This window comes from Scomber scombrus, chromosome 3 (genome assembly GCF_963691925.1).
Source record: "Scomber scombrus chromosome 3, fScoSco1.1, whole genome shotgun sequence".
NCBI lineage: Eukaryota > Metazoa > Chordata > Actinopteri > Scombriformes > Scombridae > Scomber > Scomber scombrus.
Genome location: NC_084972.1, coordinates 6,391,658 through 6,409,234, shown reverse-complemented (window position 1 = coordinate 6,409,234; position 17,577 = coordinate 6,391,658). Strand labels below are relative to the sequence as shown.

Below are 17,577 nucleotides of genomic sequence, written 5' to 3'. Positions count from 1 at the left end.
CCTCCATTCCTCACTGTGTACGTCCTGAGTGGAGACTGCAGAAGCGAGCAGCGCCGCTTATATGGAATTAGAGGTAAATAACCCTGTCTCAACTCTGCCCATAAAGGCAGTCTGTGTTTTTACAGAAGCATAGCGCCCACTATTCAATCCCACCCCCAGCCCCCCTTGCATTATTATGCTATTATATTATCATTACATCAGTGTTATAAAATAATCTTCAAATCGAAATTATTTCTGAGACAATATATTGTCCAACAAAAGCAGTTATCGTGAATGGCCTACCAGCAGCTTATTCAACATTTAATTTGTAGGAGGACGAATGTTTTATTTTATCTTTCAGTAGTTTTTAAAAGCTGCAGTAATCCCTAGCTATTTTATATTAACAATGGGTCAAATGATAATGTATAATGTGAAAGGTGTCACTTGTAGTGAACCCACAGAGAACAATTACACACCTCTGCAGTTCCCCTCAGCTCTACAGAGCATATTATGGTCTTCCAAAAGATCTTGAAGATGGTGATTTGAACAAAATGACTTGCAACTGTACTGTTTGATTGACTCTCATTGCTCTCATCAACCAGCAGGCAGCTTCTCCCAGCAAAGTGCTTAATAATTATATATAATTACAATATAATTGAAAGTTCAATATTCCCATTACTTTGTGGGAATATTGGACTTTCACTTATCAGGTTGCTAAAAACACGAATTATTTAGTTGTTCCACGTCATACTAATCATCATCTGTTAATTAACTATTTAAAAAGGTCTCCAAGTAGCAAAAATAAATTGAGCAATGCTCTTTAAAGAAACAAAATGCATGTGTTCTATGAATATTTACTGTATATTTAAGTCACAAGTATTTAAGTCAAAATCTTGCTTTATTTTAGTAAAGCTTTATTCAATGAGGATTCTTTAAAATGTAAGATTTGATAATAAGCACTAAAAATCAGATTTTGCATTTAAAATGAGTCAGTGCTTTGCTTCAATAGCTTGTATTGTATTTCATAGCCATGACTCACAATCAAACCAGTATCTGCATGTTTATACTTGATGAATTGCTAATGAAGGCAATCCTCAAGCTGAACAAATTCATTTTAGTACAGTCTGGTGGGAATGCTACCCAAACTCAAAGCCTGTCACTGACATGCAGACAGCTGGTAGAGTTGCGGGCCAAGCCTTTATGCTGTGACTGAGGAACTAGACAAACATGACATGTCTCCCTCTGCTGGTACAACAACGTCAGTACAGGACCTCTTCACTTGCCTATAGATGACGTCATCCTCCATTTGATGCACATACACACACACTAGCATGGCTTATACTGTCATCTTTGAAAATTTGACAGAAAATTGAGTTGGCACTTCAAAGGCACCCTCTCTACATTACTGCCTGAGTTCATCCAAACCATTAGCTAAATGGCTAAAGAGCCCAGCGTTTTAATGAGGCACCTGTGGGACAGGAAGCCTGCACTAAAATCTTTGCCTCTGGAGATGAATGGGATTCCCACCATCATCCTCATTAATACACTGTCAATACTTTAATCACTCCATAATAATGATATTATGTCACCCGTGTCTGGGGAATACAGCTGTCATGTCACTGAAAAAGAAGAAAAATTCTTCTTCTAATCGAGACCAACTCCAGAGCTCTGCAAAAATATAAAATTCTTCATTGCTAGTATTTATGTGACTGACGTGATCTATCCTGTGGTGAGCATTGTCCTAACTTTACCCTAGCTTAAAATGTATCAGCAGTAATGTATAAAATATGACATAAAGAAAAGAAGAAGAGGACAGAAAATGTAGATATGAAAAATTCAACATAGTAGCCTACAAACAAATATAAAAATACATATTTAAAAAAAAAAAATACTTTGGGAAATAATTTCTTCACTTTGTCAGCGAGAGTTAGACGAGTAGATTCATCAGTGGGATAAATATGAAGCTATAGCCACGAGCCAGTTAGCTTAGCTTGAGACTGAAAACAGGGAAACAGCTAGCCTGCTCTGTCTGAAGGTAACAAAATCAACTTACTAGCACCTAGAGCACCAATTAACATGTAACAATTAACAATGGATAGTTTGACACTTTGGGAAATAACTTATTCACTTTCTTCCCGAGAGTTAGACGAGTTGACGAGTATCATTCTCGTGTCTGTGGACTAAATATGAAGCTGTAGACACTAACCAGTTAGCTTAGCTTTGCATACATACTGAAAACAAGGGCAAACAACTAGCCTGGCTCTGTCTGAAGGTAACAAAATCAACGTCCTGCCACCTAGCACACTAATTAACGTGTAACAATTAACAATTTATAGTTTGACACTTTGGGAAATAACATTCACTTTTCTACTGAGAGCTAGATGAGTAGATGGATATCAAGCTCATGTCTGTGGGATAAATATGAAGCTCCAGCCAGTTAGCTTAGTTTAGCATAAAGATTGAAAACAAGAGGAAACAGCTAGCCTGGTTCTGTCTGAGGGTAAAAAAATCAACTTACTATTATTACCTAGCTCACTAATTAACATGTTATATGTTGTTTGTTTAATTCATGAAAAACCAAAGTGTAGAAATGTGAGTCACTTCCACCGTGAAGTTGCTAGGCAACTCAAGGAAGTCACTGCACCCGGCCAAAATAAACTGTGACACATAACCTCCCTTAACCACAAATGGTCATTTTTATACCTTCTTTATTCTAAGCTAACATGATGTTAGCTATAGCTTTATATTGAGAACATGTGAGAGGATTATCCATCTTCTTATGTAACTCTCAGCAAGACAGCAAATAAGTATTTCCCAAAATGTCACACTATTTAACAAATTCACAGCAACTTATTGTATAGTACAGTATTGTACAGTACAGTAAGGTTTGCCATCCCTTATTTAATCTTCTTGTTGTTGCTTTACCTGCGGTGAGGCATTCATGATGTTGGAATGGACTTCTGATCCATTCGTATGCGTCTCTGTCTTGCTGCCGGCCCTCTTGAGCATATGGGCCATACTGACAGCACTGGGGTCTCTCTTTGCCACAGGAGGCTGTGTAATAAAACACAAACACCACAGTCAGACAACATCAAGCACCAAGCAATTTTTTTACAGCGAGACCTCTGAAGATGTTGGATAGACAACGCATTGTTCATGAGCAGCATATGGTCCAGAGGGAAGCATCAGAATTCTATCAACTTAAAAAATAAAAGTGAAATACAAATGTTTTTAATTCGTTTTTTTGCTTGATGACAGCATGCAAATGACGATGCAGTGACAGTGGAACTCAAAAAAACATTTATGCAATTAAAAATAACATGAATTCAGAAAAAAAAACTAAATGACTCAATTTACAAATCAACAATGAAAAATGTGGACAACACAATTAAACATGAACAGAATTTTAACACAATGTGGAAAAAAAAGAAAGCATAAAAAAAGAGGTGAATTATTCTGGCACTCGGCCCAGTCTGGCAGGGTAAATCCAGCAGGTGATGGCGATGAAGGATGAATGCATTCATCTGTCTACCTCATGATGCATCGCCTCCTCGGGAAGCTTCTCCTCTATGGGAGACTTGTCCCTGGATCCCATTAGACGCGCAGAGTAGAACCTGGAGGTCTCCTCAAAGTCCTCCCGGCCCACTTCGGGATGTCGCTCCCTCTCTCCCATCTCCGACATGCCTTTAGAGAAGTCCTCCATGCCGGAGTGGAGGTCTGTGATGACTGTGAAATCGACCTCAGCCTCCAGGCTTGACGTGGAGCTGACTGTCATGCTGGAGCACTTGCGTTCGATGCCCAAGTGGGTTTCCCTCATGTCTCCTACGATGTCTCGCTCCTGTTCCTCCTCTGAGGCTAGGCTCTGCTGAGGCCTCCTGTCACTGAACTCCTTCTGGTGCAGGTACAGATACAGAATCACCACTCTAGGGTTACATAACTTTGATGAACTGATGATGTAGATGACATGGAATGGGATGGAGGTATCTTCCGTAGTTTGATGGTGGTGTGTATGCCAGGATTTGTGGAGGATCCAAAATCAAATGCACGGTACGCAGTGTATCAAACCAGTGTCTTAAATCTGCCTATAAGTAACACAACACTCAGAATTGAAGGAGGAATAATTCAAACTAATGGCCTTAACATTAACCTATCATATTTATGAGTTTATGAGCTATCATTAAAAGAACATCTTAACATGGTGACAGTAAGGATAATATTTCCAGGTGGATCCTCCTGTCAGCCAAAACTTCAAATTCAATTTGTCCCCGGAGCGATCAATCAAAGAATATTAAACAGTTACATAAAATGTAAATTACACAAATAACCTGACAGCCCAAATAACTACAGAACATCCAACTACATGGTTTCAGCAGCGTCCATAGCAACCACCATAGTAACGACAGCCTGAAAGTATGTCCTGTAATAACTATAAATAAAATGCACATATCTCACTACAAATATTATCAAAATGCCTTTTGATGCTAAAACTATTAAAATATTGCATTTTCCACTGAGAGAATAAGAAGATTGTCAGGCCAATGTAGCTATTACACATTTTGACGTGAGACTGGGGACGCATCTGCTCTCCACAGAAGTTAATGGGAAGGACTTGCATATCACCTGCATGCAAAATTGGAATTTGGCATAATCACTGCATGCAATTTAGTGTTGTGTTATTTTATGCAGATAGAAGAGACCATGTTGAGTGTACCGCGAACATACAGTTTCAAAAATGAACAATAGTAGGATGATGAATGGGTTTGAATTACAACACTGGCTCCAAACTGTGTGTTGGGATAAGGGGTTGCTTCTATTCTGTGGACGATACAAAAGGTAAAAATGCAACTACATATTTGGTCAATACTAAATACCAGAATCAACTTTTTCATTGTCTGTTTAACTGTTAAATGTATTATGCCATAGAAATGTATTGCTTTTAAGCCTGTTACAACAAAACCAAGATAACTCCAGTAACTGCACACTGTAGCCAACAATAGCTAGCCTTAGCTGAAGCTAAAGCTACTTATTTGAAATGACTTCCTTACTTAATTTTTATATAGCTGAAAAATATCTATTCCACTTTGATAAACTGACATCTTGGTAATTCACTATTATTTTCTTATTTATTTGAGTGGAATAATCAGTGTAAAACATCATAATTACATTACATTTTACAAATATACTACTGCCTTTGTAGGCAACGGCCCTCAAAAAGCATTCAAATAAAACAAAGGGGAACATGACCCATGATGAGGGGTCAGAAACATAATAGTCTTGTTTTAAGCCATTGAATTACAATGAAGCTCTCGTGTCTGCCAATTTAAAATAATTTCCCTTATTAAGTAATTATCTTAATTACTTTAATTACATATTACAAGTTCACTTGCTATCCAAATCAAAGTAAAAACTGGATCATGCCAGCAGTAGCCCAGTGCAAGGGGTTCTCTTGTCAACCCTCACATTCATTTCAAGCTCTTACTGGTGATGGATGAGGGCAGCTGAGTAGCCAGTGAAAAGTAATACATTTCATCCTTTATAGCTTTTGGCTGTTTTTTATATAATCAGGAAAAGTGATGCACTTAGTTAGGAGGCATGCAGTGTATCCATAAGGGAGAGGAAAAAGACAATGGGTGGAGCATACAGTATGAAGAAGTGCTTAAATACAAATTGATTAACCTTGAAGTCAGCAAACGGTGCTTCATAAATGGAAGGAGTAGAGACCGGCTCCTGCAGGGGGAAGCAGAGGAAAAGAGCACAGAGAGCATTCTGAAGGTTAGCACAAGCTGAAGTGGACTGACAGACCACCACACAAATACAAAATCCTAACAGCAGAGCTTGACTCAGGCCTGATAATATGAGCTCAATGTGTTCTGAGCTCTAAATATTTCAGTCCAAACCTAAACTGGGATCCTGGTGTACTGCTGATTGAGGGTCCAATCTGAATATCGCCAAAAAACTTCATTTGCTGATAAATAGCTACCAAATCAGTATTTCTTTAGGTCTTTTTAACAGCTCAAAACCCAAGTTTAGGTGAGAAATTCAGCCAGACCCAATCCAAGCCCACTGGGTCAGTTCAGATCCAGTCAGGTCCAAATGGATTCAGGCACAAATTTCAAGCGCTACTCAAGAGGACAGAAAAGAGGTGAGCTTACTGCAACAAAAACAACATCTACAGCCAGGTTTATTGTTAGATTTAGCAGAGGCAGGACAAAAGAGAAACATGCAGTTTGTATAATGAGCAGGTTTTCAGCATAGCAGCAGCCACTCATTAACCGACTTGATGTAACACTACGCGTCTTGAATTTCAACAAGACAGGATTTCAAATAATATTGTTAAATGTCCAATAAAAAAGGTGCCGACTGTGCATGTCAAAGCCTGTAAAAAATGACTGCAAGAACGGGTCCGCATGTTTCAAAGAGCACGTGATATTTTCCCACACTCCGCGTGTTCAATCTGATCTTGATACGATTGTCACTCGCCAGTGAGGTCGTTTGCACTCTCAGAGCTAACGCAACACCTCTTCTCATGCCTGTTTAATCCAATATATACAAGTGCTTGACTCAGATGAAAAGGTGGGAAATGATGAAAGCTGTCATGTCTATTCACTTCAAATTCCTTTCATTCCAGTGCCAAACGCGTGCAAGCTCCTAATGATACCAACAGTGAAATGAAAGCAGCAAATCTGACTGTCAGGCACTGAGCTGTGGTGTCTGGCTGCTCGCTGCCTGCTGGGATTTCACAGTCGGAGGAACCAACGTGTTGTAAAAACAGCTTGGTTTTCTATCCAGGTGAGGTTGAGGGGGAGAAAAAAAGGTATTTATGATTTATTATTACCACTGAACAATCAAGTGGCGTTTTATGAATCTGTTGATGTGAGTTTATCAATTTGATGTAGTTTCTCAATGATCTGTGCCCAAACCAATTCTATACTCCATTTATCTCTAATTTTGGGAGATAATAGCTGTCTGTGATAAAGTAATGAATTACAATACTTTTTCACCCTTTGCTTTCACAAATGAGTGATTCCATTTGTAGCATTAGTATGCAATAAATTGTTTGTTTTGTATTTCCACTTTTTGACAAATGGCATGGAAATACGCCAAAATCATCAGAGCAATGACAATACGTGAGCCTTTCTTTTCCTTGGCACACTTTGCCGGGGGAACAACGTGAGCTGGGAGGAAATTTAAGGCTCACAAGTTAACAACTTAAAGACAAACCAACAACCGAAACATTATATTTTTTTCTTTCACAGTCAGTGGTGAGCTGTACTGTACAGATTTGCCAGACAGTGTGGTGTGGTGCATGTTTGGGGTCAATGGGAGGGGATAAATTGGGGTTGTCATGTAGGGAAAAGTCAAATACTTTTACTTTTTTTTTTTTTTTTTTTGCCACCAAGACAGAGCAAAAGTATCACTCCGCCCGCTCTTCATATAGGCACGTACAGTAAAGATGGATGAGTGTTTCAAGTCACTGAAAACGTAGGAAAAAAAGAAAAATGGCGTGCGAGTCTGTCTGAAGCTCATGCGATGCTTTATTTCCAATGACTGAATAGCAGATGCCAAGCAGAGTTACCGAGTGTCTCTTCTTGGCTGCATCCAGGCTTGGCTCCCTGCCAACATTTCGGCTGTTCCGCAGTATTAGTCCAGACTCCCTGGCCTTCTGTGTTTTTACTGGCGGGGCTGGAGGAACCATTTTGGGAAGCGCTGATATCTTTGAGCCGAACGAATGACTCTCTGTGGGTCCTCTACCGAATTGATAGCTATCATCGTGTTGTTGTGATTTTGTAGCGCCCTCCAGATCCGCTGCGAAAGCTGGATGGAAGGCAGGAACGTCAGTCCAGCTCATGTCTGAAGATCCCTCTGGAGAGCCGACTGACCAGCGGTATTCTCTTCTGAAGGCTCGCGTGGGTTCGTCCTGTCCTGAGCTGTCCCTTTCATCCTTACATGCTATGCTCTTTGACCGCTCTGGCTTAAGAGGAACAATCCTGGTGATTTCCGACTGGTAGCTGCCCGACAGCCGGAGAGACGTCCTCGGAGCTCTGTCTCCCAGGACAACCTCAATATCCTCTCCTCCAGAACTGCTGATCTTTCTCTCGTGTGTCTTGACCTGTCGCAGTTTTACCTCTGCCAGCTCTTTGTTGTCAATAAGGCCCTTGCCTCTTACCTTCAACGCACACTCCCCTTTAACACCTGCCAATGAACTATCGTGTTCTACCTTTCCGGGACCATTCACTGACCCTAAATCGATATCTGCTGGCACAACCTCACTCACTTTTTTCTTTACCTGCTCTGTTCCTTGAGTGTTGATCTCCCTGTTCTCTCCTATAGATGTATCCTCCTGTTTGCTGTCTTCATAAACACTGACAGACTGATCTGTTCCTGATCCCTGATCATCTTTCATCAAAACCAGTGAAGATGATTCACTATGATTTCCTGTTTCAGACGTTTTTTCTGTGTCTGAGCCCTCGTTTTCTTCTCCAGAAGAATCGCTGCCTCCTTTACTATAGGTGAGCTCTGCAGGCAATCCAAGGTTTAAGCTCTGGGGTCTCCTCTTCTTCCTTGGTTTAGAAGCTGTGCGTTCCATTACCTGGTGCGAGCCCGGGGCCACATCATTGTTTGCCTCAGGGTCTGAGGCTTCAGATTTGTCTTGAACCAAGTCTGCATTCTCAGATAATTGAATCATACTACTTTTGTTAGTGGGCCAAGGCTCAGAGCACACATCTGCCTCTCTGGACGATTTTGTTGATGGAAAATTATCATTATGGCTTTTTGTTTCTTTTCTGTCAGATCCTGTTACCTCAATATGTATCATCTTGGCAACGTCTATCTCTTTTTCCAGCTCCTTTTTCTCCCACGAGGAATCAGATGTGAGAGATTTGTTCTTTTCTTCTGCCTTCCAGTCATGGTCCTGTTGATAAGTTTCTTGTTTTTCAATCAATACCCACTCCTCAGAGCCCTACATGTTGGTATAGATTAAACACAGTTAGACATGCCAAGCACAGCTCCTGCAGATAATGAAATCTCCACAATCATTTCAATGGTCAAGTTCGGGTAAGCATGCATTTGTGTTTACGGATTAATTATACGATATGTGATCGTATGTTCTTAAATAACAGATCAAAGACATATGAGTGATAGTAATGCACAGTGGGAAGTACAATTCACCAAACCACAAATGCTACCAATATGAAAGATGAGGAGTGAGAGATGTGTAACCTCAGGTGAAGTCACCACAGTCTTCTGGACGAAACCCTCAACAGACAGGCTGTTAACAGGGTCTTTTCCCACCACTCGGCCCACCAACTGGCCAACACGAGGCAGAGGAAAGAGTTAAAAAGAGGAGGAAGAACAGCCATTAGAGCTCAGACTGGAAATAAGAAAGTAGGAAAACAACAACCATTTCATACAAGAGGGATGACAAATGGTAGAAAATGGGAAAGGCAGAAATAATCTGTGCTAAGAGGAGTTATTCTCAAGAAAGTTTTGAATGAAGTTCAAACTAAAAACATGCAATCCCATGTACCTGACAGCCACTAAATCCACAATACCAAATCAGTAGACATTTGCAATGCAAATATTATTTCTCTAACTACATCAAAGGGTTGAGTTACACTCAGTCTCTTAGAAACACTCAAGAACACCAAGACTTCCCAAGCCTTCGACTGTCAGTCATTTAGAATAATACCCCACCCTCCTTTCCTGGAATAAGACACACGACCGATTAGATTTTCTCCTGCAGACAATGTTTGACATTCTATGGGCATAATCTGATTGTCCTAGACAGCAGATGAGAGACCGTCTGAAGACCTGCAAAGACAGATCTATACTATCTGAAAACTGCAATCTATCCGCTATGTCTTCAATAGCCGAATTAACAAAATGTGATCAAAGCTCAAGAGCTGGCATAAAGAAAACTGTGTCTCTGTTAGGCAATCAAGGAAAAAAGATAACTGATAATTACTGTATTTCTCAAGTGCCTCACATTGAGTAAATCTCAAAAACATCTTGAAGCCAATCTCACTAAGATGCTTCCTTGTGTGCTACTTGTCAGTCATCTTCAAATACCTCAGGAATATTGTCTGAATTCTTCCGGCACACAAGAGAAACAAATATCTTAAAATAAACTGCAGGGTTTTTGTTTTTTCCTGTAAGCAGTAATATCTTTGCACAGATACCTGTTTGAACTGCCTGCAAGACAAAAAAAATTGTATAACCATAACTACCTTCACCAATCATTCTTATTTGTTCTCTTGTCTCCAGTCATACCGGTGAAGTATATCTTAAGAGTTGAAATATTCAAAGATAATGATAAGAGGACTCAAAAAACGTGCAAGTAAGACATTAATATGGTCCATTTTGCCTTGAGTCAAACAGCCAAAGGAGGAATTCAACATGACAGCGGTCAGACTGTAACATCAATGCCCTTTAACGGAATGTCAAGCATCAGAGTTCGCTGGATTTGAGACATTGACCACAGTTGACCTGAAAGCCCACAGACCCCGACCCCCATCCCCCATCCCCAGCCTTGATCCCCAACTCACAGCCTTCTTCTCTGGCGTGCCGGTTGGGGAGGTCCCTGACAGACGCTTCTCACGGTTCATCAGCTTGCTGTTGGGCTCTTTCAGGGCTCTCTTCAGCTCGTTGATACTGGCCTGGTGCTTCAACAAGAAGTCCTGTGACTTATCCAGAAACTGGGGGGAAACGTATAGAGGAAGACAGACAGAGACAGAAAGAGGAAAGGGCATGCATTAGCAGGATTCTTTATCAGTGGCGCTCATATCAATACATCACACGCTGCTGTCGGACATGAATAACTGAGTATGAGATAATAAGGCATACACACAGAATACGATGCAATGCAAATTGCTTATGCTAACTAGAGGTTATGCTGGTGTTTTACCAGTCTGCGCTGTAGCCCATGGAGATATGACATTTAAGATGCTACTGAAGCCCACAGAAAACAAATAACAAATAACAGTTACAACAGAATTAGTTTCTAAGACACAAATGAACATAACAATCAAGGCACTCATTACAAAGTATAATAAAAGAATGAAGAAATGAATATGCAACTCCTATGAACTTTGATTGCTGATTAAAATTCTACATTTGTTTGTTTGTTTGTTTGGTTGCATGGTGGAAAGTAATTATGTATTTTATTTAAGTACAGTTATTGAACATGACAATTATTATTGCCATTTTCTGCTACTTTATGCCTCTGCTATGAAATATCGTATTTTTTAGTCCTCTATACCCTTCTGACAACTGTTACTAGTTAGTTTACATGCTGTGATTCCTTATTTAAAATATGTATAATACGCTTATAGAATGCAATTCATTGCAAAAGATTAATCCAGTGGTTCCTGACAGTTTTGGCAGACGAAGAATCTCCATATCATGTTTCAGATGTCTAAAATCTTTCCCACTGAACCAGCAAGGAGACATTACCCCTCTAACCTTCTCATAATAATGTAAGATAGTGGATAATTATGTAAGATATCATTAATAGTGGAATAACAATGCAGTCAACATTTTCATTTTTTTTTTTATTGTTTATGGTTCCTTATATTTTCTAGGCCTAAAATATGTTGTTTTCAAGCTTCACCATCTTTGTATTGTACGTTTTCTAAGAACCATTTTGACCCTTATTTACAGAAAACTAAATAGAAGACAGAATAAAGAATGCCCACATTAAAATAAAGTGCAAATGGAATAATATTCTTCATTACCCACATTTTATAGAAAATGCAGGGAATACTGCTGTTATTTAACTTTAAGTGGTACTTTTAGGCTGCATGAAAGCTAATAAATTCAAGAGCCAAACAGAGGAAGATAGACTCAGATCCATATTAAACAGCAGCTTTGGGTCACAGGGGACATTTTTCTGCAGAACAAGTGCTTTTACTTTTGATACATCAAGTACATTTTGCTGATTATATTCAACTTAAAGTTGTTATTGAGGGTTTTTCCCCCCATTTTTTACCATTACTTTTAGTCAAGTAAATGATCGGAGTACTTCTTCCACCACAGAATAGAGTGCAAAATATCCCAAAAGTCCGCTTTACAGGCACTTAGGGAGTAGAAGGGATCATTTCTACCTCATGTCTACAGTAGAGGAATATTTCACCTGAGACTTTCAAAGCTAAATCTTAAAAGTATTCTGCTCATGGCTGGTAGATGTTTCAAATCTCCTAACCATTTCAAAAGAAATACAAAAATATTCCTTGATCCAAGGAAATAGATGCAGACAAATCTCAATCTGTAAAAAACCCCCATAGGAACAGCGGCACACACACCACACAGTACTGAAGGGCTGAAGACAGGGACCTGTACCTCCTGTTTGTGCCGAGGTGTGGTCTCCTGGTCCAACTGAGAGAGCTGAGTTGGGGCAGGAGAATGGGCAAGCGGGACAGGGGTCGGAAGTGAAGAGTGCAGGGTCAGAGTGCAGGAACAAGGTGCAGACAGGATGGTAGAAGGAAAGTCAATAAAGGGAAACAGGCAGACTGACAGACTGGAAAGCTTGATTTGGCCACTTGTTACCATGCCAAGACAAAGTTGATCATTTGGATATTATTTGAAAATACATCCCAGGAGACATTTTGTAATTGAACAGATGGTGTGCAAATATAGCACTGAAATATAAGTTGAGTGTTGTAGTTCTCATAGCTTCTTATTAATTGTGAATCAGGACATAATTCTCTTCCTTATATAAACTCAGTTTCTTAACATTTTTTTTAGCATGTCAAATTGTGAAAACTCAACTTCAGCTGAACTTTGTCCCCAGTGTACCAACCACTATCTGTCAAATGTCTGCTGGGATGCTTAAACATGACAATATGTTGAGACACAACTTATGCAGCCATCGTTTTTTTCCTGTGATGATATTGTTGACTGCCACACTAAGACAGACAAATACAGTGGAGGACAGACAGAGAGCGCGAGATACAACTAGACAAATAGAGGCCTACTTGGAGCGAGAAAAAAAGGATGGATGGACAAAAACAGGTACACAAACAGACAGAGACCAAATCACCGGACACCAAATACCTCCTGTTTACTGTCAACTGGTGACCCTGCCTCCTCCTTTTGGCCAGCAGCAGAGTTAAAAAAGAAAAAGGATGTTAGAAACAGAGGACCATCTCAGCACAATGAGAAAGGGGTTAAAAACTGTAAAGCTGTTAGCAGGATTTATGAGCAGTGCAGTGTAAGCATATAAGCCTGAGTGAATAGGAGTGAAAGGAGAAGAGTTAGTAAATGCTAAATCCAGCAAAGCCACCACAGTGTTATGCCCATGCTGGATAAGCCTCAACCGCCCTGAGAAGCTTGCACTGCACCTATTTACAGCAGCACCCCTGCAGTCCCTGCCATCTCCCTGTCCTCAAGTTGACTTAACCTCTGTTCATCATATTTGCATCTATATATGTTTGGTACAATTGGAAATTCTTGAAAAGTCTCAAGAAATTTAGGATACCATGATTTCTTTCTTTTTGCTTGGAGTGACATTGCCATCATCGTCCTGCTCTTGGTCCTTGTCCTCCTCGTCCAGCTCCAAACTCGGCTCCAGCTCCGTCTCCTGCTCATCCACAGAGGGGCTGTGGAGACGACGCTGTTCACTGACGCTGCGGTGGGAGAGGCCGTCGTGGTTCTCACACATGGCTGATACAGGCCGCGAGAACTCTGCTGTCAACAAGAAGCTCAATTATAACAAGAGTTCAACTTATATGGCTTTGTAAAAGCAATGTTTTAGCAATGTACTTAATAGCTTGCTTGCTTGCTGAGAGACATCTGATATCTGTCCATTAAATATGAAGCTACAGCAAGCAGCCAGCTAACTTAACATTGTATAAAGACAGGAAACAGACACCCTGGCTCTGTCCAAAGACTGACTTTAAATCAGCATCTTTAAAGCTCACTAATTAACTCATTGCATCTTGTTTGTTTAGGCCGTTATTTGGCTCCATAGTTTGCCACTATTTTTATTCTATGCTAAACTAACCATCTCCTAGCTCCAGCTACATATTTAGTACACCGACAAGAGCAATCTTGTCTTACAGTCAGCAACTAAGCTATATTTCCCAACTTTTCCTTTAAAGGTCCATCTCTAAACAATCTTTAGACCCTCCATAAGTAATGATGTTCCTACCTCCATCCAAGCTCCTGGAGAGCAGATACCTCTTACTGGTGGATCTCTCAAAATGTGGAGCAGGCCGGTCTATAAGAGCGCTGGCCTGCCTGGTTTGAGCCTGCGTCCTTCCGCTGTATCGAAACTTTGAACCCATCACCAAGAAGCCCTTAGGAGGAGGCTCTGGAGATACCAACCTGGGAAAACAAAAACCATCAGAGAATGTTTTTGACCATGTAATGAAAGCAGCTGGACAATGACAGTAGGGCTAGTGCTGGAATTGGAATTGAAAGTCTATTTCAAGCTAGCTTGCGAGTGCACATTTTGCACCTCTGCTCCCAGAGGAAGTCAACACATTAGAACCATCTTTGGCCAGCTGTTTCTTGCCAGGTGATATGTGATTAAGATTTCCTCAGTGGTTTAGAGCAGCCAGCAGCAGGTAGAGAATGTAATTAAATTTACAACTTAAGACCTTAAGGATAGAAAAAAAAATCAACTAGATTCACCAGTGTAAGTACCTCTGGCATAGTTGCTACATTGCTAGCTATAGCATTAATTTGTTGTATGTATGCATTGTTATGTCATGTCGTACCTCCTACACATTCCTCTGAAGCTGAATCAGTATTCATTACAACATCGCTTGTAAAGCTGAGATGGCCTTGAACATAATAGCTGTAGAGAGGCTACAGTACATTTAACAAAGTGCTGTACTATGAACTGATGAGCTGTACTCATTGAAATGTTCTGTTTAACCTGATTTCTGGTTCTGAAAGAAAACCCTTCCAACCATGACAGCAGATCAATTCTTACCGGAAGAAGGTGTGATGCTCAATGCAGACCTTCCACAGCCTCTTTGCAGCCCTGTGGTTGGGAAGCTTAAACCCGATAGTACTTTCAAACTGCTCGTACTGGAGAGGGAAGACAACAGGGAGAAATGTGAGGGACAGTACAGCAGAAGGTGAAGTTCATGTTTTGCTGTAGGCCACCTCAGTACTTCTCGGTGGACCACAGTTTAGGCCAACAGATACATTCATAAAAAAAGCAGTAAAAATACTACATGAACGATGAACCCGATCAATAAAGCAGCTATTGTTTTATGCTGGTATTAACACTACTGCCACAATATTTAAGTCAAAACATAAGCAAATACTTTTAGAGTGGGGATTGTGTTTTCCAATAAGCCCACTACTGCAAATTGGACAAAATGAACAAGATCAAGACAGAGGAAGGATAAAATCCAAGGTTCAGACACTGGAAGCAAAAGGAAGCAAAAGTATTTCATGGCTCTATATTTACACTCTTTATCCCTCTATTCTGGCTGTAGCTGCAGCTGCAGCAGCTCTGTTAAAAGGGGCTCTTTATTTGGCTCGATCACAGGCTCACTGTGCGGCTCTGTCACTTGACTGGGCCTGGCCCAGACAGCCTGTCACACTGAGGCTCAGCATGGATGATAAGCTGCAGTGCTGCACAGCACAATGAGGAGGGCTAAAATATAGACCCTGACCGTGCAGAGGAGCAAAGCTGGAGGTATAAGGAGGAGGATTTTACAGCCTTCTGCTTAGCACAACTGACCACAATTCCATTTGTGCTTTGGCTTTCAACAGTAACAGCTGTAACAGAGCATCAGCTTTTGCTGTTCTCAAAAGCCGAAGTCATGTCTTAAGGGAGTAGTTAGAAACTTTGAGAAATATGCTTTTCACTTGCTCACAGAGAGTTCGACACCACTCCCATGTCTGTGTGATAAATATGAAGCTGGTGCCAGGAGACCGTTAATTAAGCTTAGCATAAAGACCATAATCAAAGGTACAGTACAAAGTAATCCACCTACCAGCACCTGTAAAGCTCAATAATAAACATGTTCTATGTCCTTTGTAAGTGTAAAAATGACGTGTTGTGGTTTTGGGGAGATAATGTTTCTTTGGCTGGGTGCAACGACTCTCAATCTGGAGTCATCCCCATGAGATTGCCGGCCAACCAACAGAGACATCACAAGACTGTAAAACAAAACTTCTGTTATAAGGCTGCTGGCTGTAGCTTCATATTTACTATACACAAATAAGATAACTCTCAGAAAGAAAAAAGGCATATTTCCTAAAATTTCAAACTATTCCTTTGAGAGAGTACACTAGTGAGTTAGTATTACATTACATTTCACACAAAAGGCAGCAAGCATTTTTTTAATTTAAAGACTAAATCATGACCTTTACGAGAAGAACTTTAAGTGTATTGTGAATAGGCTAATGTTAGCAGAGTGGAGCAGCAAACTCCAGCAGCAACAAACAAGACTGGCTGACCGACACACAACAGCATTAAACAACTTAAACCAACTCTAAGGAAAAGAAAATAACTTGATGCTCAGCCTGATTCACCTCAACAACCCTGCACCCACTCAGCATCTTGAACAGCACTGTCTTTCCCCCGAGCTAACAGTGCAACAGAGAGGCTGCTCTCCACTGCCGGAGACATGGCATTAATAACACAGCCGAGCACTCCACCTCCCCCTCAGTTTGTTATTGTCATACAGGCAGGAGGCTGTAAGATGCTTTCCAATGAATTCATTAATTAATGAAGTTAACTTTTTAAAATAAAAAGGCTGCAGACTATTTATCTCATCTGCCAGTTATGTGTAATATTGTATTTCAGTGGACTAAGAACTGAGAAAAAATCATGTATTTAAATAAAAAATGTTGACACATCAAGAATCATCTATAATCGTTTTATCATTGCATGTATGATGTATAAAAATAGATGGAGTGCTCTTTTAATTATCCATCAACACTACGTACCTCTCCAGGTCGTATCTTGATGTAGAAGTTACTCCTCTTATAGGAGATTTTAAGAATCTTTGGCCAGGCAAAGCGGTTGATCCTCAGCCGATCACGGTAAATCAGCAGGCCGTTGGCACAGACACCGAGCATTATGTCAATCCCTTCAGAATCCTGCAGTTGAAAAAGGGACAGCAAAGAAGCAGAAATTATTCATGAGCATCCTTAAACCCACTTTTACGTAAATTTAAAAAACTGAAGAAACAACCAACCTTAGCATGGTGAAGGTCTACCCCGTACATTGACAGTTTCTTCGCATTCTCCAAGAAGTTAATTTCAGCCTCTGCTGGAGTCATACCCCTGTAGGCAGAATAACAATACTATCTGTAGCCAACACCAACAGGCCTTCTTAAATAATACACCAATAATCTTGCACAGTGGGAGCAGAACTATCTTGGTAATATGTATGATATATTCAACTCTAAATTCCAAGCAGTACGGTTGGGCGTATGCCAGTAAACAATGCCAAATTAGAGTGTGGTTAAGACCCTCAAACTGACAAAAGTGTCTTGCATTGGCAAGACTCATACTGTGTACATCTCAATGACAGATGGTAAGGCAATGTGATGGCATCCATGAGATGGAGCATTTCAACACAAGGGGAGAAATCATCAGCCTATCATCCCAAGAGACTTGCGGATAGATGAA

The 17,577-nt window shown here is 40.4% G+C and overlaps 1 protein-coding gene across 2 annotated transcripts in view; it reads right to left on the bottom strand.

Annotated features, from left to right (window-relative positions):
- LOC134004717 (band 4.1-like protein 1) overlaps positions 1-17,577 on the bottom strand; it is an 81,443-nt gene that overhangs the window by 11,253 nt on the left and 52,613 nt on the right. Inside the window, exons 8-15 of one of the 2 annotated variants that reach the window (XM_062444085.1) lie at positions 17,142-17,229; positions 16,891-17,043; positions 14,915-15,012; positions 14,126-14,301; positions 13,454-13,659; positions 10,524-10,673; positions 5,656-5,706; positions 2,905-3,033 (exon numbers count right to left, since the gene is read on the bottom strand). In XM_062444085.1, coding sequence (XP_062300069.1) covers positions 2,905-3,033; positions 5,656-5,706; positions 10,524-10,673; positions 13,454-13,659; positions 14,126-14,301; positions 14,915-15,012; positions 16,891-17,043; positions 17,142-17,229 — 1,051 coding nt within the window. The remainder of the gene's footprint in view (positions 1-2,904; positions 3,034-5,655; positions 5,707-10,523; positions 10,674-13,453; positions 13,660-14,125; positions 14,302-14,914; positions 15,013-16,890; positions 17,044-17,141; positions 17,230-17,577) is intronic. The other variant, XM_062444094.1, reaches the window with a different exon arrangement.